Here is a 23,204-nt window from a genome sequence, read left to right on the forward strand (position 1 = left end):
CGCGTTGATTTTTGGCCTTCTAGGTGTGCAGAAAATCGTTAGTTCCCTCGGTAGGGTACCTAGCATAGCTGAAAGTCACAGATCGGAGGTCGCACGTGGAATTTACCCAGGTGCCTCCATGGTGGAGTACTACCTACGTCGTGTTTGTGTTTGTTATTGATGATGGGTATACCTCGAGCGAGGAATGATTATAGAGACATGTATGAGTCTACCGAGAGTTGTTTCTACCAGCGAGGAGATGGGAATGAGAGCTCCCTAGCCTCCCATATACACGATGGAGGCTAAGGTTTTACAAGGAGAGATGCGATCTAGATCGTCGCTGTCGTTATCTTGGAGATCAAGATGATCCAGGGACGTATATCCCTTCCTCCGGGCACTCTCTTGTTGTTGGGTATAAGGCGGGCCTCGTAGGCCTACCGGTAGGTCTGCTGCTGGGCTCCTTGCTGATGAACCACCGCCGATGTATGACAACGTCACTAGATCTTTTGTTTATTAAAATCTAGAAAAAATCAAAAAAAGGACAAAAGTTGTGAAAACCTAAAAAAATACAAGAAAATTGAAAAAACAAAAAAAAAACAGAATAATAATCTTTACCTAATAATAAAGCAAATTGGGTTTCTTTCGTCCGTCATGGCATTTTTCAGAAAAGTTCCTCTATTTCAGAGAATTCAACCCGCAGTCCTGTTTTAAGTTAAAACGAATCGTTATTTTCGTATTTTACACAAAAGTCTCTGTCTTTTCTTGAAATCAACCCGCCGTCTGGATTTAAGTCACACCCGAACCGTTATTTTACATTTTTTCGAAAACCCCTGATGTTTTAGGTAATTCACCCGCGGATCATATTTAAGTCAAACAAATGCTTTTTAAAATCATCCATATCTTTTAAACCGTAACTCCGATTTGAACATGTTATATATGAAATTTGATTAGAAAAATATGTAGAATATGAATATGAGATTATTTTTACCTGTTAAGTATTTTTAAATATTATTTTGGAATATATTTGAGTCAAACCAAATGATTTTCTAAATTATCTGTATCTTTTAACTTTGATTTTAACATATTATATATGAAATTTTATTAGAAAAATGTGTGGAATCTAAATATGATGTTAATTTTACCTGTTAAATATTTTTTAAATATTGTTATGGAAGAAAACTTATAATTTATAGCGCAAGATTCATTTTTTTCATATTGGCGGTGATCCGGATTGCAAATAAACACCCCACTATAACCATATACGAAAAAAAAACATCAATAACTACACATGCATACCTCTGAAAAATGTCACAGGGGAAAACAACAGATTTCTCATCGCGAGAGTGAGAGAAAGCGAGAGAGAGAGAGAGAGAGAGAGAGAGAGACACCTTAGGATTAACCATATTCAACACAGGTTTTTGTTGTTTTGCGTGAACACCGAGGCCATCGCCGGCGAGTGTGAGAAGGAGGTTAAGCGACAACACAAATATGATGCCTCGCAAAAATAAAGGAGATGGACCTATTATGGTTTTGAGTGATGGTTGTTGAGTTAAGAGCGTGTGTTATGTATTCTCTCCCGTTGCAACGCACGGGCTCTTTTGCTAGTAATATTTTAACAAAGATATAAAGTGCCAAACGGGCTGCCGCACTAGGCCCTGACTGTGTCATGCCGGCCCTCAATTAAAAAGGTCGTGTCGTGTCCGACCTTAAGGCCTGACTTTTGGGGGGTAAAGGCCAGCCCGGCCTTTAATTGCGTGTCGTGCCGGGCCCAGATTCCATGCCCGTGGGCTGGCCCACACGGCACGACCCATATGTCCAGGATTGCCTCACATGGTCAGGTCAAGCCAAGATCGGTGGAGTCACACCTCACCAGACCTGACCGCGACTCTTCCCATCGCTGGACCTCCACCAGAGCTACCTACCCACGCCGGCCGCCCCGCCGACTATACTCCGGCTGCCGCCGCCGTCGCCACCACGCTCCTACCCGAACGCCGCTCCGAGCGCCTCCCCTCCAAACGCGCCGTATTAACCCCTGCTCTTACAACCGAGGCCTACAGCTGCCGCCGTGCCCGTACCTTAGCGGCGTCACCGCCGACGCCTCAACCCCCCCTCCCTCCCCCCCACCCCACATCCACCCATCCACACGAAGCACCACGGCCTCTAAGGCGCGTTGCCTAGCCACCTCCGCCGTTCCCGTTCTTCCTCGTCGGGGCATCGCGTTCCCGCTGCCCCCACCCCGTCCGCAGTGCTCACCCATTTCGTCTAGAGGAGGTACGGCATTGCTTTTCATCCAGCGATTAGTTAAATTAATCACACTGAACACATCATCTAGATCCACCCGCGCCGGAAGTTTAGCGGTGGATGCAACCGAGCAAGTAGGTGCCAACAAGTTTGGGATATGTCTTTCTTGCATCTGCTGCCCACGAAGTTCCTTCCTCTGTAAAATGAGATGCTCTATTGGGTTCATTGCGCTCGAGACTATCAAACATATCATTATCTTTTCTTCTCACAATTGAACCTGAAAGGTGACTTTTCTCGATTTGCAACTCAATTGTTGTGTGCATCCCTGTTTGCTTAAAATTAACAAATTGCCCAATTTGCACCTGGTGGCAGTTTTTCAACTTGCCTTGGTAGATTCCTCGTGAGCAACATTTTCCAATCTGACAAATGAAAGTTTCCTGAATGCATTTGTATGCACACCTGAAAAAATTTAGGACTTAGTTTATATACTTTAGGTAAAATTATGATCCCCTTATGGCTGCTTTTATTTGTAGTGGTAATGATTATTGTTTATGGTCTTTATCGATTGCCAGATATTAGTTTTGAGATGGTGTTCTAATGACAAATTTGTTCCCAATGGGTGATTCAAAGGGTACAACATGCCATTTTAGATAACTTATGGCGCCCATGTTCGTACTTAGCCTTTTCTTATTCTGCAGATCGGCATATGGCTAGTAGCTCCAATGGCCATTGTCCAGCTAATGGTGCAAAAGTTCTGCCTGGAAGGGGGAAGAAGAATCAGGAGGTACTGATGGTTTGAACATCCCTTTCATGATTTTTTTTCTACTGTAGATTCCAATTTTAAAATGCATTATTTGTTGGTATTGATATGATAGAATAGTAATTTGCATGATGATATTGATACTGGACTACTCTCGCATTGATCGTTCTCATAATGGTATGTGGTACTTAGATGGTTCCTCTTTGGCTAATATCATGCATGGCTGCATGGTATTGATTGATGTGTTAGAGATAAAATTGCTGATTTGATAAGATGTTATGTCTTACTTAGAGTAAGTCGTAATTTTGCATGATGATTATGTTTTCTTGAGGTCTGATGAGAATGTATTTTAAGCATTTCACATGGTAGCATAAAGATAAAAATGCACTTGAAACATTTTCAGAGTAAACAAATTTTTTTGCATCACTTTGCTCTGTCTTATCCCAAGTCAAATAGCAACGCAATTTCTTTATAAAAATATTCCAACTTTTTTTAATAGAGATACCACTTCACTGAATTCGTAGTTTTGTTAATGCAGAAATTACAGCTTGACAAAGATGCAGCTTCTAGGGCCTGTCAAAAGGACAGGCAATACATTGAGAAATTGGAAACTGAGCTGAGCAACTGCTATCAGGAAATTGGTATGCTCTAGGAATTATTCCATTTCTTGTTTGTCTGGCTATTGCAAACCTTATTGCTTATGTAGTCTTTGCTGATCGCAAGTGCAGACTATTTGCAGGATCAGTTAAATATCAGGAATGTTGAAGCAAACATCATGGGGGAGCATATTCACGGCCTTGAACTGAAACTAACTGAACTTGAGAAATTTCCTGAAAGAGTGAGAGTTATGGACAATGCTCTGATGCGGTCTGATTCTCAGTGCTGGCTTCTGATGGAAGAAGTCCAAAGTAAAGAAGAGGAGCTGCAAAAGGCAGCCTTACAAATAGAGAAGCTCGAAAGCGTAACTTTGGACATGCAATGTGAAATTGAGAGTTTAAAACTTGATTTGACTACGCTTGAGCAAAGACTTTTTGATGCTGAGAGCTTTAGCCAGCATACTGCCGAGTACAAAGTTAGAATAGAGAAGCAACTGGGAGAACATGAGCTCCAGCTGCAAGAGGCATGGAAGACTATTGATCATCTTGAGGGTGAGAATAAACAACTGAAAAAAGAGTACTTGCCTGGAAGAGCTCCTAAACAATCCTCTTCTACAGGCGTGGAGCAACTTGATAAAACAGTGGAGCATGATGGTCATGCAAACTATGAAAGAGGTCATGAAATTCTTGAAAAGATGGGGAAGCAAAATGAAGAACCTGAACTTATAATTGAGCAGCTCAAGGTCAGAGTTTGTGTACTACTTGTACTTCAGCATTTTGGTATAAGTTCGTTCGAATACGTTCCATCTGTAGTTTTCTACTACCAAACAAGTTCAGAAACAAATTATTTTGAACGTATCGCTATGGAATTTAGTTGCTTGCACTGCTAGTTGGGTAAATTCAAGGATCTGTCTGTTTTGTTGATTCTGATTTCAATATAAGTTTCCCATTTCCGGTGAGATTTAAGTGTTGCTCTCCTTGTTAGGTAGAACTTCGAGAACAAAAACTGAAAGCAAAGGAGGATGCAGAAGATCTCACTCAAGAAATGGCTGAATTGAGGTACCAGATAACTGGCATGCTTGAGGAAGAATACAAGCGTCGGTCTTGCATTGAGCAAGCGGCTATTCAACAAATTCAGCAGCTGGAGGCTCAGGTAGAGAAATAGACTCTTTTTTTTTCCTAACTGTAACTGCACCAGTAGAAATATAGTTGCACATATAGCTCAAGTTGTTGCTCCATAAGACCATTATTTGAATTTTGAATCTAATCGCATGATTACAAATGAAATAGACACAATCTCTTAGTCTTGTCATATTGACAACCCCTCTACGCCCTGATTTAATTTTGTTTTCTGATATTCAAAACCAGGTCTCCAAAGAGCAAAGGAAATTGAGCGGAGCACTAAGACAACTGCAGGAATCGCATGAGCTAGCTGACACGCAAGCTACGGAGATTAAGAAACTGAAGGATGCTTTAGGGGTATGTGCATGTAGGTTATAGCATCCCACCAAAAATGAACTAATCTTTGCAGCAGTCTTCTGCTCGATACTAGTTGTTTCATGGTACTGATACACCATGCATATGCCTCCATTGTAGAGATTGAACTCTGCAATGAACCTCGGGAGGGTTTGCAAATCTTGCTCTTGCGGGTTCTGTCCAATGCTGGTAGAGTTGTCTAATTGCTCGATTGAAGGGTCGCTTGACCTCAGATCTTCCGATGCTAGCAACATTGACGAAACACCACCGGAGAACCAAGCGCTAGTAGAGTGGCATCCCGATGAAGCTTCAGATGGTGCCGCAGTAAATAATGTAGGATGCTAGATGCATATGCACTCATGTGGGCAGTTGCTGTATATAATTCTTTGTGCCACTGTTGTTTGTAGATGCATTTGTAACCTTAGTGAGCTATTTTACTTACAGATTACCACTTGAGTTAAGCTCCAACGGCAGCGCGAATGTAACTTGTAAAAGCTTCATATGTATCGTCTCAGATTCAGCCTCAGGACTCACAAGGATGTTACATGTATTAGCATACACAGATTTGCCAAATGAGAATGTTGTAAGTGGCATGAGTTTGGTGTGTACACGTGGTTTGTACGAGAGTTATTTGTCCAATAGGATCAGAAACATATTCCAGGATTAGAAAAGAAATGGTGAACACGTAGCTTAGATGGTTAGGTTTCTTATATGTTGAAATAAGCCCATTCAAATCCTAGACTTGCACGGCTGCATGCACATTTCTCGAATTATTTTGGCCTTCTCAACAATGTTTGATGCTCATATGGGCATGAACGGTTTGTAGGAGTGATCATATAACGCAGGAAGTTTGCCTAAACTTGCAGTCATTTCTATAGTAGTAGTAACAATTTAGCTTCAGTTATTCCACACATAAAAAAACAATTTAATCTCAGTTATTACAGGACGAGGTCAAGTCATATGGCCAGAACATGACGCCGGGTAATCCGAGATTATAAAAATGCGATTTGCGAGGCAAGAAGGTCTGCAACTGTCCTGGAAGAAAAGGACATCCTCCTTGCCTCCAACTCCAGTTCTGCCGCCCAGCCCAGGAAAAAGCAGGCGGCCGGCAACCTCTCCGCACCCTCGTCGCGCGCCTCCTCTCCTCTCAGGTTCGATCCATTCCCTCCTTCCACCTCTATCAACTCATCGGAACTCCTTCGCCCCAGGATGCGGCTCTTCCCTACCTCAGTTCGTTCCTCTTGCCGGTCTTCTTCCGGCAACTGCGACCCGCGCACGGCAGTTTCTCGACCCCGGTTTCTTCAGGCGACATGGGATCCTAGACTGTTCTTTTTTAGGTGCGGGATCAGCCTGTGATTCGTGTCGTTCGTGTCACGACTGATCTTGGGTTTCGGTCTCTGAAGACATGGTCGGTCTTTAGGATTTTTGCAGGGATGTTGTGCGATCGTCGTGCAAGCCAGGAGGAAGTTCTTGCGCAATGTTACTTGGGTTATAACTATATATACTGCTCAAAATTATAGTAAAGTACAACTGTAGAACAAATTCACGAGTTTTAACCGTTTTGATTAAGCATTTACCCTTTTTCTTCGAATGTCATAGATATATGGAATTGACTTATATTTCGAAACTTTTCAGGTATATATAGCACATCAACCCACATCCACTATTTTTACTGAGATTAAATTGAAGCTTCCGAATTTCCTAAAAATGAGAATATTCACATGGTTTCATCGATTTAAATTTCTAGTATATATTGTTATCTCATAGGTTTCATTCAGCGATGGCTCTTACTTTGAGGCTTTCAGCTTTCTACTGCTCCCCTCACTTATGAATTAGACGTGGAGTTCACTACTTTTATCTCTAGTAAACACAATCCTGAATTCCTTTCTTCAGTCTTCTTTGCATTTTATAACTAGCTAAATCGTGGCTACGAACAGGAAAGATGCCCGTGTCAAGCGTCGCAAAACCTTTGTCCTCTAAACCAAATCCGTTCGATTCCGACTCAGACTCTGAATTTACCTCGAGGCGTGCAAGAGCATCATCTTCCAACTCAGTTGATCCTGGCGCCAATGGCCGATACAAGAATGGCTTCCGCGATTCAGGCGGGTTCGACAACCAATCCGTGCAAGAGCTGGAGGGCTACGTTGCACACAAGGCCGAGGAGGTCACTCAGAAAGTGAACGTCTGCCTTCGGCTCGCTGAAAACATCAAGGAGGATGCTACCAACACTATGATCGCCCTGCACAAGCAGGGTCAACAAATGAATAGGACCCATGAAACCGCTGCGAACATTGATCAGGACCTTAGCAGGGTAAGCTCGAAGCCGGCAGTTTCTTTTGCACTACTGTACTTCTTACTGGTGTTTGAGCTCTTGGTTTTCCTTCTCAGAGTGAGACACTTCTGGGAAGCCTTGGAGGGTTTTTCTCAAAAACCTGGAAGCCCAAGAAAACCAGGCAAATAAAGGGACCAGCAGTTATCTCGAGAGGTTTGCATTTTCATTGGGCTCAAACAAGGTTGACTTTGAGTGTTCTCTTTATGCTGACATTGTTACTTATTGAAATAGATGATCCCTTCAAAAGAAGGGCTAACCACCTAGAGCAGAGAGAAAAATTAGGATTGTCTTCAAGCCCCGTAGGGAAGTCGGATCCTCAGAAGTATTCTGATCCTACCAACGCCATGGAGAAGGTTCAGGTTTGTGCTGGTGCTGGGATCCATGCAGCATAAATTGGACCTAATGACTAATCACAAACCATTTTATTTGGCAGGTGGAGAAAGATAAGCAAGACAATGCCCTTTCTGATCTTAGCGATGTCCTGGGACAGCTCAAGGGCATGGCTCTCGACATGGGCTCAGAAATCGATAGGTACGTGCTTCATCGACTTCAGTTCACCATATCTTATTTCATTGGCCAACAGGGTGAGGATTCTGCCTGAAAAACATCACACCCAAGTTAAAAAGTATCCTCACCCTGTTTTCTTCCATGGAATTGTACAGTCCTTTCCCGGTTTGTTTGTCAGTGGGTTTGGAACAATGTTTTGAATGCAACACGTCTCACTGCCTTTTAAGCGCTTACAGGAAAAAAAATGAGATTGCTCACCAAGTTGATGCTTTATACAGAACAGTAAATAATGAGTGCTCTTGATTGATTGGTGTTTGTTCAGCTTAACAAACTCCAAGAAGTGACAATAAATTAATGAAACTTCACATGTATATTTGTCTTATTTTACGAAAGTAAACAGTGTCATGTTTTTAAGCTAAATGGAAATATTATTGTGTTTATGCGTGTGTGCACAAGTAACATTATGTATGTGTGGGTGTGGCCAAGTAACATTTTAGCGCTTAAAACATAACACTAGTGCAGATAGAATCTTCGCACAAGGTCGAAAACGTGCACCGCACATGGTTTCACAAAACATGCCATTAGGGTCTTTAAGGACAAAGAAAGAAAATAAACATTTCACCATAATCTTGTGTTCCTAGTTACCTTTTACTGACAAGAAAAAACAACTTTAAAGGAGTCCTTTTATAAAATAGATAAAACAATCTTTTCAGATTGAAATGTACAATAAAACATTCCATCAGGACTTTTTCTTCTGTTCTGTGCTTGTGCATCCTGCTGAATGGTGTTGTATATACATACTGGAATGCAGGCAAAACAAAGCCATGGACGGTCTACAAGATGATGTGGAGGAACTCAACTCCAGGGTGAAAGGAGCCAACCAGCGTGCACGCCGTTTGCTTGGGAAATAATATTGCCTCGAAAATGTATGAGTGCAGTCTTGGTATGTGAGGTTGCAGAATCAAAACATGGCTGCTGCTGCTGCCGCTGCCTTGCTAAGCATACCCTTGTAACTTCTCTTGGGAAGGAAAAGTATCCTTGCAAGTTGCAACATTGCCCCCAAAATACGTATGTGGTGCACACATATAATCATCTATTTTCCATAGTTTGTGATCAACCAAATTGCTCAGAGATTTTGAAAGCAACATCAACTATCTGTATTTGTACAAAGATTTGTAGTTTTCTGTCTTTCGAAATTCAACATAGAAAAACCCTCGGCTTTCCATAGTTGACACATGCCACTCATAAATTGTGATCCACATATAATGTTTAAAAAATGTTCATTCAACTATTGACAAGTTTAAGCTTGGTTCCTAAACTCCAAAATCTAACAACTTAACTCTTAACTTTCAGTACCACAATACTTTGGTCTCTCACCCAGGTCAAACCAGTATGACTTGTGACGTGGAGGTGATTTGGAACAAGATGTAACATAGTATATGATCATTTGGAGTCAAGTGTGGAAGCAAACTTGCATGAAAGTAAAGTGAGTAAGGCACATATACTGCAATTACAAGGAGTCTATTGTTGGCACATTGTTGGCGGAAGCTTGGCAGTCATATTTCAACACCTTCAGTAGTGTGTTGATGTTTAAACTAGTGTGTGATGGCATGAACATAGCAGCACTCTAGGTTGGCACTAGGTGTTCAAACCGGTTTAGCATTGTGAACTTAGGGCATCTCCAAACGACGTCCCACGAATTTCATCAAACACGATGGTATTAACTAAAATTCGGACGTGTATATATAAGGGACAGTATTCCATCCGTTTAACTTAAACTTTTAAAAAACTAGACCTAGTACGCGTGGTCAACCTGGCCAGCGGCACCGTAGTCGTCCCTCGTCGAAGTGCTCCCTCCAGCGGCGGAAGGGCACGGTGAGGAGTCATTCTGCTTCTCCTGCTCCGTGCGGAGGGCCGTCATGGCCAACGCCGACCTAGGCCGGGGAGCCTTGCCCTTGCCCCTGCCGGCGGCGGCGACGGCGATCCTGTAGAGAGACCACTCCTCGTCGATCTTGGCGAGCTCCCCGTTGAGGTAGCGATGTCACAACATGGTTGTCTCAATGGTGGTCAGTGACAGGTCGAGGGCCCATGCCATTGCGAGGTTGGGGTCCGCGTGGCGACGGCTCCTCCTTCACGCGGGTTGGTGGCAGCGATGACAGCGCCGGACTACGACCCCGGTGCGACCACTCCATCAAGAGCTCGATCTGCCGCACAAGCTGGTCGTCCATGACCACGGCCTCCAAGAGGAGGCGCGGTTGCTCCTCCTCGTCGCCGGAGGAGATGACGATTTTCTCCTTCTCGGAGGAGGAGGCTGTGGAGGATGAGGGCCTCGGAGAGCAAGGGCGCCGACACCAAGATCTGGAGCCACCACCGCCTGTCGCACGGAGAACCAGGACTTGGGCATGGTGGAGAAGGTGGTCTAGCCGGCGCCCGAGTGTAGAGGTGGGTGTGGTGTGGACGGCAACGGAGCGCTTCTCAAATGATCGATATAGACATATGATTGATTCCTTTTTATAATATCTCTATTCCTAATGGACAACTTGATGAATAGTCTCCGCAGTTTAATTTCACTGGGTTTTTTCCGTCATCCTCCCACCTCCGTGCTCCCTGTTGGTTTCCCCCTCCGCATCGCTCGATCCAACTCCTCCCTCTCCCTCGGTCTCGCCTCTCCTATCGCTCGATGTCGCTCGATCCTCTCTAGGGTTCGCCGCCCGCCGCCGTCCCTCGCCGTCCTGCTCCGCTGTCGCCCCTCCCTCCACCTACCTCGCCCCTGCTCTAGGGTTCGCCTCCCGCCGCCGCCGCCGCCGCCCCCCGTCGCCCTGCTCCGCTGTTGCCCGTCCTTCCGCCTGCCTCGCCCCCTCCCCTACACTCACCCCTGCCCGATCTGGATGAGGCGTTGCCTCCTGTTCCTCTCATCGCGTCCCTTGTGCCAGCCATGGAAGAGGGGAGGAAGAAGGGGAGGGAGAGCAAAGAGGACCGCGGTGGCGATGTGCCAACGTTGGCAGGACGAAGATGTGTGAATCAAGGAGTCCCTGCATCTACCCGCGACCCTAGAATAGCCGCTACCGCTGTGACCTTTCTCCATGCCGTGAGCTTCGAGGAGTCTGGCGGCGCCATCACGCCGGCCTCTGTCCAAGAGGTCATCGCGCTCAACAGGCCCTCACTCCTCGGCTCCGCCTGCGGAGGTCGTCGACGCCATCGCAGGGTGCCGCTTTGAGGCCGGGGTTGAAGCTGCCACCGAGGAGGCCATCTTGACGCAGATGTTGCAGGCACTCCTGACGTTCATGCGCTCCCCTGCGATTAGTGACCAACACATCTGCTCTGTCGTGAGCATGTGCTTCGTGTCATACAGGTCGCGGCCAAAGGCGAGCTCGTGCAGCGGTTCAGGTGCATCCCATAGGGGCAGCTCAAGTTTCTTTCATAATGCTATTTGTTCTGAGTGCATTGCATATTGAAGTAAACTGGATGGGTTAATCTTGAGTTCCTCCATCAAGTTATATTACCTCGACAAGAAAAGGTGCAGGGAAACCATATAAAGTACTATGGTGAGTCTATCTCAATTGAACTAGAACTCAAATTGTAGCAATTCCAAGCTTTTCTCTACAACTGCAATTGGGTGGACTATGGTATGGGTCGGTTTATTAGTTTGAAGGGATTTTAAGTGACAACCTGCTACTTTTTCTACTGGTAGTGAATTCAAATTAAGTCTGATGTCTCTATCTAATATACTGAACCTGGAAGATTTGTCTGAGGTCTTTATCTAATATATCAAGAATTGTCTTTCTGTTCTGAACATGGAACTGAACATGAGAAATTTACCTTACTGTTAATTGCAGTTTTGTCTCATTGCCAATATATCTGCATAAGATACATCTAAGGAGGCCTTCTCCGACAAGGAGGCTGCGGGTCGAGGTCGTCGGCAGTGACGATGCCGCCAGCTGCAAGCGCCGCCGCGAGGACGACAAAAGTGAGCACTTTACCCCCGCCAGATCGATCGCGTCTTCCCCCTTCTTTGCGCGCAAATTAAACCTGTGCGCAACTCGGATAATGGATTTGTGTAAAGGGAGAGCAAGATAATGGAGATAATTTGAATAAATAAAAAAGTTTGGATTTCGAGCTGTACGCCTGTACTCTACTATGTAATCCAGGCGACTAATTTGGATGCAGCACATCTGTCGCCACATATTTGGTTGTAGCAGTAGTGTTCAGCAGACTGCATCATATACCATTTACTCCCTCCGTCCCAAATTAGTTGACTCAGACTTGTCTAGATAGACATGTTTTAGTGTTAGATACATACGTGCCTAGACAAATCTAAGACAACTAATTTGGGACGGAGGTAATAGAGTATTTTGTATGCGATTGGTCTGCAGAACTGGTGAGCTGCATACTGGTTAAGGCCAGTTATGTGTGATTCGCGTTCTGTGTCTGTATGTGTGATCCAGGCAGCACAATTCTCCAGACTCGGATCAAAGGAACAGGCTGATCAAGTATTAAACATCTTTCACAAGAGAAATGTGATTTGCTTGATTGCTGCATTGAATCTGCAGTTTTTATATCTCTGAATGTATCATCCAAAGGTCCAACACAAGTAGAAGGACAGATTCATCAAAACTGTTATATTTCTGAATGTATACATGGATATCTAGAAATGTGTTTAGTTTTTTTTTTTTGCAAATAAGAAATATATTTAGTTAGGAGGTGTGGAGTGAGGAGCTCCTAAATCTCTAGAACTCTCTCCATAAACCTGCTCTCTATTCCACATCTCATCTCAATTTATGTCGTTTTGCATTGATACATTTACAGTCGATATTAGTCTGCTCATAATCAGTTAATCACTTACTTTTAGTTAGTACGAACACTTGTAGACTGTTATACACACCGGTAATGTCGGTACAGTACTAGCACAGTCCATTGATCAAATATTTAGTATTTAGTTGATTGTTTTTTCATAAATGATCAACATACTATTTATGACCCAGTCCTAGCAAGATACAAATTATTTTGCAATGGAGGAACAATAATTTGCACCGTACTACATGCGGAACTATATCGCCGCAGGTTCCACCCAAAAATATTTAGAATATTTTATGTAAATATCAGGCCGCTGCCAACATGATGTTTCTATTATGTTTCAGGAGAAGTTTAGATCTTTTTGGACAGTTATTGCAGCCAACAGCCAACATTCTAAATGAGTATAAAATGAGGTAATATATCCCTCTGTGATAATAGTTTAACATATGGGCTACTCGTGGTTGCATGCTAAATTATTGCTGGTATCAACTTTATTATTAGTTTAGTGATTATTACAAGCATCTCAATTTTTCAGTCAAAGGCATCTAAAATGTTTCTTGATTCACGCATGTATATTTCAAAGAGGAATGCAGCCTTGAGTAAATGAATATTGCAAAGCTTAATACCAGTCCCCAAAACTTGCTCTGGCCAGAGAAAGAGGCCAATATCCGGCGTGGTCTGTTCAATCTACTACATGTAATTTGGTGTTCTATTGTGCGCACCATCAGTTTTTGTTGTTGTATAAGTTCTACTTCAAATATGTGTAGCTAGACCCCGTCGAAGTGATCTTTTTGTTTCTCGTCTCATGTAACTGAAGAAAATGAGAGAAGGTATTGGACACTGGTCATGTATGTAGTCGGCAGAGCTGTTTTATGCAATGCCTATTGTCACAATAGCATATATGTCTATACGGGGAGGAGACCAAGAGAGTACATCAGAAGCCATTGATTTGCCATGGAATATTAAAAACTTTCAGATTACCTGTTCATATGATGGTATCCACAAGAAACTTCCTATCCTGTATGTTTTAGCATGCTCCACACAAATATATTAATTAATTTGTGTAGGTATGCTTCTCCTTCTTTCAGTTCCTGAATAATTATACCACCATCTGTGTGGAGTATCTTGTAGTGCTCCACACAAATAGATAAATTATTATTTATGAGTATGCTTCTCCTTTTATCAGCTCCTGAAGAATTATACTGATGTCGTGTGCTTTATTTGCAAGATTTATATGACTTAAACAAGAACTTGTTAAATAATATGAGTGCATATAAGTAGATTGATCTTGCCTCTTATGTAGTCTGGTAGATTTGGAAAGAAAGGAATTGCAGATTTTGTCTGGACAAAGAGATGAAGCCAGAAAGGTAAATGTCTCAAGTTCTACAGAATGTTCGCCTCATATTGGAGGCATTTGAAACAAGCCTTTGCTACTGTACATCCAAGCTGGGTTCTTGATGTTAATTTCATTTATACGCATAGTAATAAATTTTGCCCCTGGCTTCCTAAGCATATACTTTGTTCCTGGCTAGGAATAATTTCCAAACAGTTTTACAAATGGTGAAAAAGAAAGGGTTTTGTTTACTATTTTTTATGACCGTGGACTCATGAGTTCATAACATATAATGTATTATTTGTGTTCATTCCTTTAATGTGGATTATAACATGATCTACCTTTGCATAAACATCGAGGACTACTTTTGGTTCATATTCATGCATCCACTTCTCGATATTGAGATTTTTCACATATACTGAACTTGTCTTAGTCAGCCCAACTCAGCTGTATGTGTGACATTTATAAGATGACTCCGTAAAATTCATAGAAGACACTATTCTTTTATTCTGTTCTTTTGTTTCTTCCAGATTTTGCTCTCCTTGCTTATATTTCGATATTGTTAATTTGATTAGATGACTCGGTCGATGATGTTGGGCATGTCCATGGTATCCATTAAAAAACTTAAAAAAAGTCTTGCACCGGAATAAAATTAGATAGCACACCACTTATGAGTCGAAACATATGCAAGCCAAGCTGGTACCATAAAATTAGTAGATTAGGTCCATTCCAGCCGCTAATTCTTTGTGCCAATGCTAAGTATGTGATGATCTTTCCACAAAAAATCAAGTTTGTATAGAGTGACCAATGCTAAGTATGTGATAAGCTTGCACTGACTTTTAGTTACATCTGATGATCTTTCCACAAAAAATGTATTATAGAGTGTAATATTTACAGTGTGGGGATGTTGGTGGCCAAGAAAGTTTATGCCCTTGTGAAGACATTACTATGAAATCCTAAGTTATCCTGTAAAAAGGATTCTTATGATACGCATGTAAAGCAACTTCTGAACTTTTATGTAGATATTTAAGTGCCAATACCATCTTTTGGTATAACACAAAAAAATCAAGTTTTGAGGCCAGAGATTTACCTTGCTTTTGCATGTGCATTACTTTAGCTATTCAACCTGCCGTCGAGCTTTTAGTTGAAGTTCACTAAATTTCTTATATCGGCATTTCAGGGATAATACGATTGACCCAACTGTTACCGGTGCAATGCTTTTGGGGTCGACCAAAACATTTAAAAATGTTAAATGTGGTTATGTGATAAAATCAAGTATGAAGGAGGAAGAGATCAACACCAGCCGCGGCAACAAAGATGACAGTGTGTCTCACTGAGCATGAGCAATGGCACACTCTTGTCGAGTACCTACCAAGATGCTTCCCTGGTCAGACTTCGAGCACTTCCTCCTTGCCGCCGCCGCCTTGGCTAATGTTGTTGTTTCCTTGGATAAGCCGTATCAGGTTGGTTCCATTGCACTGCAAATACTACCACTTCTATTGGGCAACTAAATACAACTTGCAAGCACGGGAAAACATGTACACCAATGTTGTCGGGCGCGCGGAAGCCAATTCCTTGGGTCACCCATTGTACATCTGCTGCTCTAACAGTAACCATGCCTTGCTCCCAGTAAATTTGAGCTCGCAGCCATTTAGGTAGATTCTTGTCATGCTCACATCTAGCAGCAAGAAAAAAGAGAAGCAGATGACCAGAGTGTAATGTCTTAGTGGTAGTGTAGACCACCAAGATATGATGCTCTAATCCAAAATATTATAGGAATATCTACTTACTTTAACCACTTTTCGTAATTGGTATTTAATCCATCTACATGTAGAAACACGAAATGCAGATATTGTTTTGTTGAGAAATTTTATGATTTGCCCAAATGATTATGGACCGTACATTGATAATGATCTAATGGTTAGGATGATGCATCATTTGATAATTCAAGAAAATGTCGTGTCTTTACAGAAATGTTCAATTCCCCCTCAGTTTGAACTTGTAAGGTATTAATTTTTTAAAAATTCAAACTTACCTAATTTTCACCAATTTTATAGAATAAAACATAAATATCTACTATAGAAAATCATTATCATTAGATTCATGATGAAGTATATTTCCATATTTGATTTATTTAGTATTGTAGGTGTTAGATGTATTTTGCTACAGATTTGATCAAACGTAGGAAACTTTGACTTTTGAAAATTTAATTCATCTTATATTTTGACACACATGGAGTAGTAATCGCTGGGACCAGATCCATGCACCATCATCTGAAACCCATGTATTCATGAGGTGTGATGTTAATTTTAACAAATCTGCCCATGGACAGAACCTCGATACCATGATTCACAGACCAGCCCACATAGAATTTCTGTAGACTGACATATGCGCCGAGCTCATCTTGTGGTATGTCCCTGAACTTTTCTGATGACAATGCTCTTAGTTGGGATGCCATCAGGCTCCAAACCAAACCAAAGCAAACCTGGGAGCACTTTACTTAACAATAAATTAAGATAACTTTTGCATAAGGTTTTGTTGTAATTCGTTACCAAGATGGGTAGCACTGTATAGTTTCCTAGCAGCAACATTTGGCCAGCTTCTTAGATTTTATCTGCATGAATAGTAGATTTTCTCATTTTGATTTAGAACATTGTAAATGTTCACGTCAGCTGCCAGATTAACATAATGGAACGTCGTCAGGTGTATTTGAAGGTTGCCAGTTTAGGTGGGCCAAACAACCAGTGCGCTGAGGTCAAAATAAGCATGACACCAGCTTTATTCTTTTAGGGGTCGCCTACATGATGAAGGATGCTCAGGCACACATCATTGTTGGGTTTTCGCATGTCATGTCATACTTGGTCTGTAACTGAATCTTGAGAATTCATTTGTATGACTTGATGTACAGACGTGTTATTCATAATGAAAATAATATCATTGTATGTGCTTAAAATATTATGTCATAACTCTGTAAAAAATGGCATCTTCTACTAGATAAAGAAGTGATAATGGTAAAAAAAATCTTTGGGCAGTCTCCATGTGTAGAAGGTTGGAACGTTAGATATTAGGAAGTGTGCATTAATTCTCCCGATGGAAAATCGCCCAGCTAGGGAATGAGAATAGCGACACGAAATCCAGATTTTTGATGTGCTTGTATTTAAAACAAGATAAGAGCAAGATAATAAAAATTGATGTATGCTTTCATAAAGGTTTAAGGAACTACGGATAACAATGTCTGCACACTATCGATACACACATGCACTCACATACATGGATGGGTATCATCACTATCCTAACCATTGAACTATTGGCTGGTTTCAATAACATTTGGTTTATCAGCAAGTAACATATTATTGCGTTTGATAGTATGATTTATGTTAGTTGATTGTAAAAAAAGAGACGTGTGTTCTTTTAGACGGCATTGTTCTCTGTTATTTTAGCTTTATGAATTGCATCTTAATTTTTTGTAAAAGCCTGTGGCAACGCACGGGCGTTATACTAGTCAAGTAGTACTATTTGTGTAGATTTGGTATTAGAGATTCACTATGTGATTGATTCCTTCCCATAAATACATTACTAAATATACTGAAGATTGATCTGCCTGATTTTATGTAGATTTGGCAGATAAAACCTGAATTAAATAGATCTGTGGGCTAAAAACCAGTTTAAGTAAATTGATGGAATAGAAAAAATTGATGAGAACGGTTTTATTGAAGTGGAGGCGATCTTACCAACTTCTTTTTTAGAGTAGAGATTATCAGGGCACATTGTACAAGCAATCAGCCTCAAATATAGTACTCCCTCTGTCTCATAATATAAAAACGTTTTTGTCAACTCCCTCCGTCTCATAATATAAGAGCGCTCTTATATTATGGGACGGAGGGACTAGTACTAGGCGAGCTCAAGAAAAGCGCACCGTGCCTGAAAATCCACCCTGTAAATCATTGGTCAGCTAATCTATGGCAATCAGACTACTCTTATGCAAAGGCCAATTTCTTCCCTAAGCGCCGGCCATGGTTTTTACCAACGCTGTTCGTCGGTTGCGAACGTTTTGGGCTTACCGCAGATTGTGCTGGAAGTATGTTTGTCGAAGAGACGACTTTTTCTTACTTAGACTCTGTCGCATGCAAAAAAACAAAACACACACACACACACACTAACAACCCGTCCTGTTCGTGTGCAACGTAGTGCTTATCCATAGTCCCTTCTGCAACGCAAAGCCCTATTCTATTGCTTCCTGGGCTGACTTCACTCCGAGCTCTCATATATAGCTCCACCCATATAACCGTCATCGAAGGCACCGGCGTGGCACCAGCACCATTGCTCCCGAGCACGAATTCCTTCTCCAATGGCCGCTCCAGCTGGGGTCCTTCTCCTTTGCCTCCTCGTCTTATCCGGTCCGCCGTATGCCGCCGTCGCCGCCGGCGAGAAGGCGACCGTGTCGGTGAGGGCGGTGACGGCCATCTCCCACACCGACGACGACTTCATCTGCGCGACGCTCGACTGGTGGCCCAGGGACAAGTGCAACTACGGCATGTGCCCCTGGCACAACTCCTCCATCATCAACCTGGTAACTTAATTAGCCCAACGTGTTTGTATGTGCATGGTTAATTGCATGCCGTCTTGCACACACCTTTAATCCTACTGATTATGTATCGGGGTTAATTACCTGCAGGATCTCTACAGCCCTATCCTGTACAATGCTGTCAAAGGTGAAATAAATAGAAAATGAACTTGGTTGTTTTGAGATTGATATATGAATTAATCACTGGTTCGATTGATCGATCAGTGCATGCATGCATGCATCCACATGTTGTATTACTATATGATGCATGATCCATATCGACATGATGGTTCCATCTTTGCATGGCAGCCTTCAACTCGTTGCGGATTAGGCTTGGAGGATCGCTGCAGGACCAGATCACGTACAAGGTTGGCAAGCACTACGCCGACTGCCCCAGCTTCCGGCGAAACGACGACCGCCTCTTCGGCTTCACCGACGGCTGCCTCGCCATGAACCGCTGGGACGAGCTCAACATCTTCTTCCGCCGAACCAAGTAAGCGATCATGCATGCATGCCACATCTCTGATGCAACCATTAATTCATGCATGGCTACAAGAATCCAAGTTCACATCTGATCTGCATGCACCAGCACGACGGTGACGTTCGGGCTGAACGCGCTGAGGGGCCGGCGCAAGGCCGCCGAGAACGGCAGCACGCTCCACGTCGGCGGCTGGGACGGCCGCAACGCGCGCGACCTGATGCGCTACACCGTGAGCAAGGGCTACCGCGTGGAGTCGTGGGAGCTGGGAAACGAGCTGTGCGCCGGCGGTGTGGAGGCCAAGGTGAAGGCGGCGCAGTACGGGAAGGACGTGCTCCGCCTCAGGAGGATGGTGGAGAAGGTGTACAACGGCACCGGCCACCTCCCCAAGGTCCTCGCGCCGGGGGGCTTCTACGACGGGCCCTGGTTCTCCGAGATGCTGCGCGTCTCCGGCCCGGGCGTCGTCGACGGCGTCACGCACCACATCTACAACCTCGGCTCCGGTGATTCACTCGCGCGTCGCCGGCCGCGCTGGATGTTTGGTGACGTGTACGTGATCGAGTGAGTGTTGCGTGAACTTGCAGGGAAGGACAAGGAGCTGATCAACAAGATGCAGGACCCGTACTACCTGGACAAGGTGGCGCAGACGTTCAGCGACATGGAGGCGACGGTGCGGGAGTCCGGGCCGTGGAGCTCGGCGTGGGTGGGCGAGTCCGGCGGCGCGTACAACAGCGGCGGAAAGGACGTGTCGGACAGGTTCGCCAACAGCTTCTGGTACCTGGACCAGCTGGGGATGTCGGCCGTGTTCGGCACCAAGGTGTACTGCCGGCAGGCCCTCGTCGGCGGGAACTACTGCCTCCTCAACACCACCACGCTCGCCCCCAACCCGGACTACTACAGCGCGCTGCTCTGGCACCGGCTCATGGGCCCGGGGGTCCTCCAGACCACCGCCGCCGCCGGCTCGCCGTACCTCCGCTCCTACGCGCACTGCTCCAAGAAGCAGCCAGGCGTGACGGTGCTCCTCATCAACCTGTCCAACTCGACGGCGTTCGACGTGACGGTGGCCGGCGACATGGACCTGCACCCGCCGCCGCGGAGGTTGCTGCAGGCGGAAGCCGGCGGCGGAAAGGAGGCGGTGTGCGGCGGGCGGAGGGAGGAATACCACCTGAGCCCAGAGGGCGGCGACATCCAGAGCCAGGTGGTGCTGCTCAACGGGGAGCCGCTCGCGCTCGGCCCGTGCGGCCAGATCCCCGAGCTGCGGCCGGCGATCGCCATCGACGAGTGCACGCCGGTGCACGTCGAGCCCCACTCCATCGCGTTCGTCAGGTTCACCGGCTTCAAGGCTCCTGCCTGCGCGTGATAGAAGCGACGAGGTTCCATTTGTATTTGTGAAGTACAGTAGTTAGGATTAGGACGCGCGTGACATGAAGAAGGCACTAGCCACTAGGTGCCCATGCCGGCGCCACACCGTGAAATCTGAGTTGTCCACCGATAACTCTTGATTATAGAACAATAAATACAAAAATTGACGTGAGCAAGAATTAGCAGGTATCAAGAAGAGTTAACATTATTAAGTCAGATAATTTGGAGGCCATTGGCATCACAAAGAGCCCTCTCACTAAGGCCCCGTTTGATAGCAAAGTATTTTTAAAGTATTCTAACAATACCGTAGTTTTTTAAAATACTACTCCCTCCTTCCATCTATATAGGGCTTAATGCGTTTTTCGAGGCTAACTTTGATAATTACAAAAATTGACGTGAGCAAGAATTAGCAGGTATATAGATGCGTTTTCCATCTATAACTCTTGATTATAGAACAATAAATACAAAAATTGACGTGAGCAAGAATTAGCAGGTATCAAGAAGAGTTAACATTATTAAGTCAGATAATTTGGAGGCCATTGGCATCACAAAGAGCCCTCTCACTAAGGCCCCGTTTGATAGCAAAGTATTTTTAAAGTATTCTAACAATACCGTAGTTTTTTAAAATACTACTCCCTCCTTCCATCTATATAGGGCTTAATGCGTTTTTCGAGGTTAACTTTGATCAAATATTAAAGCAATAATATATGATATGCAACTTACACAAAGCACACCGTTAAATTCGTGTGTGAAAGGAGCTTTCAATAATATAATTTTCAAATTATGCATGTCATGTACTATTAATCTTGTCAATAGTCAAAGGCGGTCTTAAAAAACACATTAGGCCCTATATAAATGGAAGGAGGGAGTATGGTTTTAATTACTGTGAGGTGTTTGACTACCCAGAAAAAATGTGGTATTAATACTACGGTATTCCCAAAACCACAATATTTTCTCTGTCTAAAAAAAGAACTCCAAACCTCTTTTTTTGAAACAGAGCATGCGAAAGAAACGGCTGCTGTTATCTTCTTCCTCGGTCCAAGTCGTCTCCTCCCTGTTGTCCCTCGAGATCTTCTCCTTCGGCGGTCATGGACAAACCAAGAGACAACAAAGGAAAAATAACAGTGAATATGTTGATCTTCATCCTCCCGCCTCTCCCCGCAGGCCGCCCGTGTTCACCTACAAGGCTACAATAGAAGCTAGCACAAGGGATCTAATCCAGTTCACCACGCATGATTTAGCCACAAGTGCACGCTAGCACTCCATGGGTTACCTACGTGATATGTACCTTGCCGTAGACTATGCCCGTGGACACCGTGCCGCTCCGCGGCTGGCAGGACGACCAATGCCGATGCCGGCACCCTGAACTTTAGCCTTGGAACGCAGTTATGGTGGAGGTGCTGCAGGAGGAGTCACTATTAGAGAAGGCAGGCTTGCAGCAAGCTGTGGACACGACGAACGCCATCTTGGGCGCGCGGTTACAGTTCACGGCCAGCTCCAGGTGCCTCTCCACGGCGGTGTGGATGAAGGCCAGGCCGTTCCAGTCCACGCACACTCGCGTAGCTTTGTCCCATGGTACACCACCAGCAATGCCATATTGCAGTGCGTCAAGTGGTCGCTCCACCATGACTCTACTGACACAGAAGAAGGCCAAACAGTCTCGTTGTGCGTCGTCGGCTATGTCGTGTTGCCGAACGTCGTCCATGGAAAGGTACAAGCCTTGTGCATGGCCATGCAGTGCCGTTCAATTTGTGCATGCAAGCTAGGCATTAGCTAAAACCCATTTTACATCGCTGCATACGGCACTGCCAAACAGGTCGCTGTATCGTCAATACTCTAAAATAGTTTGATATATCAATACTGTGGTATCTTATGCCAACGGGCTAAAATACTGCGGTTTTTCAATACTCTGTTTTTTGCAGTACTTTGTTATCAAACACAGCCTAATTTCAAACATTTGTAATAGAAAAGCAAATGGGAAATTTTCCACCCGGTGTGCCAGCCGAAACGTTGCGCCGGACGACACGGGCCTTGCGATCGCTCTTAGATCGTGCGCGCTCGCATCCAACATGGCCCCATGTGAACTACAGTAGTTAGGACGGACGTGACATGGAGAAGGCACCCGGCGCCACACTGTGAAATCTGAGCTGTCCACCGAGACCTCGTAATTGTAGAACAATTAATTCGAAGATCATTGGCATCATGAAGATGAAGAATGGAGGGCAGTATGCGCCAGCGGCGGCGCGTGGTTGTTTTTGGCGATTGTTATTTAAAAGGAAAGCAAATAGGGTCACTCATGAACTTGCGAGAGTGGTTTTTTATGGCTTGCATGGTTTAAGGAGTCTCAAATGGATTAATCTCGCCCCCTCCCTGTACGACCGGGTCGTACATGCTGAAATTTGAGATGGACTCTAGGCCCATGTAGCAATTTCTGAAAAATCTCTAAGGGCCCATGTGGGTTATATGGCACTAGGTGTAGTAGGAAGTTTAGTCCCACCCCGAAAGTGGAAGAGGAGTTGGACCTCCTTATAAGGGTTTCTCTTCTACATGCTATTGGAGCTTGAGAAGAGAAGAGGCCCTCGCGCACTCCTCCTCCTCCGCCCGCCACGCCGCGGGTTGCGGGATTGAGCCGAGCTTACACCTACGCGCTTATTTTTGCCAGTCACTAACGGAGAGTTTTCTGTAAGTGTGCGGTGACTCCATCCCGTCCGCCTACACGGTCGACGGGAGAGCAGGTCTCCGAAACCACGCCCTTCTGGTTCCTGTACGGGGTGAGGGGCGA

The 23,204-nt window shown here is 44.3% G+C and overlaps 3 protein-coding genes and 1 long non-coding RNA gene across 10 annotated transcripts; all 4 read left to right on the forward strand.

Moving 5' to 3' along the window:
• The first annotated feature begins 1,826 nt into the window (after window positions 1-1,826).
• LOC109736236 (uncharacterized) lies at window positions 1,827-5,645 on the forward strand. 4 transcript variants are annotated; one of them, XM_073508231.1, is made up of 8 exons: window positions 1,827-2,250; window positions 2,919-3,004; window positions 3,519-3,621; window positions 3,709-4,128; window positions 4,195-4,319; window positions 4,562-4,729; window positions 4,945-5,065; window positions 5,173-5,645. In XM_073508231.1, coding segments are annotated over exons 2-8 (1,017 nt in total). In that variant the 5' UTR covers window positions 1,827-2,250; window positions 2,919-2,926; the 3' UTR covers window positions 5,175-5,645. The 4 variants fall into 4 exon arrangements, with proteins under 4 accessions (XP_073364332.1, XP_040254420.1, XP_020151032.1 ...); XM_020295445.4 differs by having other exon boundaries at window positions 1,836-2,250; window positions 4,945-5,055; XM_040398486.2 differs by having other exon boundaries at window positions 3,709-4,319.
• Window positions 5,646-6,017: 372 nt separating this feature from the next.
• Window positions 6,018-9,116, forward strand: LOC109736237 (SNAP25 homologous protein SNAP32). The gene is made up of 6 exons (XM_020295447.3): window positions 6,018-6,203; window positions 6,990-7,363; window positions 7,441-7,537; window positions 7,616-7,743; window positions 7,818-7,915; window positions 8,703-9,116. The coding sequence occupies exons 1-6, from the start codon at window positions 6,053-6,055 to the stop codon at window positions 8,800-8,802; spliced, it is 948 nt and encodes a 315-aa protein (XP_020151036.1). The 5' UTR covers window positions 6,018-6,052; the 3' UTR covers window positions 8,803-9,116.
• Window positions 9,117-10,490: 1,374 nt separating this feature from the next.
• On the forward strand, window positions 10,491-16,960 carry LOC109736234 (uncharacterized). 4 transcript variants are annotated; one of them, XR_005767275.3, is made up of 6 exons: window positions 10,491-11,278; window positions 11,728-11,858; window positions 13,030-13,098; window positions 13,989-14,052; window positions 15,199-15,481; window positions 16,722-16,960. It is a non-coding gene; the product is annotated as an uncharacterized lncRNA (long non-coding RNA). The 4 variants fall into 4 exon arrangements; XR_012202089.1 differs by having other exon boundaries at window positions 11,759-11,858; XR_005767272.3 differs by having other exon boundaries at window positions 10,491-11,858.
• A 499-nt stretch (window positions 16,961-17,459) lies between these two features.
• On the forward strand, window positions 17,460-20,474 carry LOC109736222 (heparanase-like protein 2). The gene is made up of 5 exons (XM_020295433.3): window positions 17,460-18,588; window positions 18,694-18,730; window positions 18,892-19,075; window positions 19,172-19,563; window positions 19,645-20,474. The coding sequence occupies exons 1-5, from the start codon at window positions 18,367-18,369 to the stop codon at window positions 20,418-20,420; spliced, it is 1,611 nt and encodes a 536-aa protein (XP_020151022.1). The 5' UTR covers window positions 17,460-18,366; the 3' UTR covers window positions 20,421-20,474.
• The last annotated feature ends 2,730 nt before the right edge of the window (window positions 20,475-23,204 follow it).

Source organism: Aegilops tauschii, chromosome 2 (genome assembly GCF_002575655.3).
Source record: "Aegilops tauschii subsp. strangulata cultivar AL8/78 chromosome 2, Aet v6.0, whole genome shotgun sequence".
NCBI classification, from domain to species: domain Eukaryota; kingdom Viridiplantae; phylum Streptophyta; class Magnoliopsida; order Poales; family Poaceae; genus Aegilops; species Aegilops tauschii.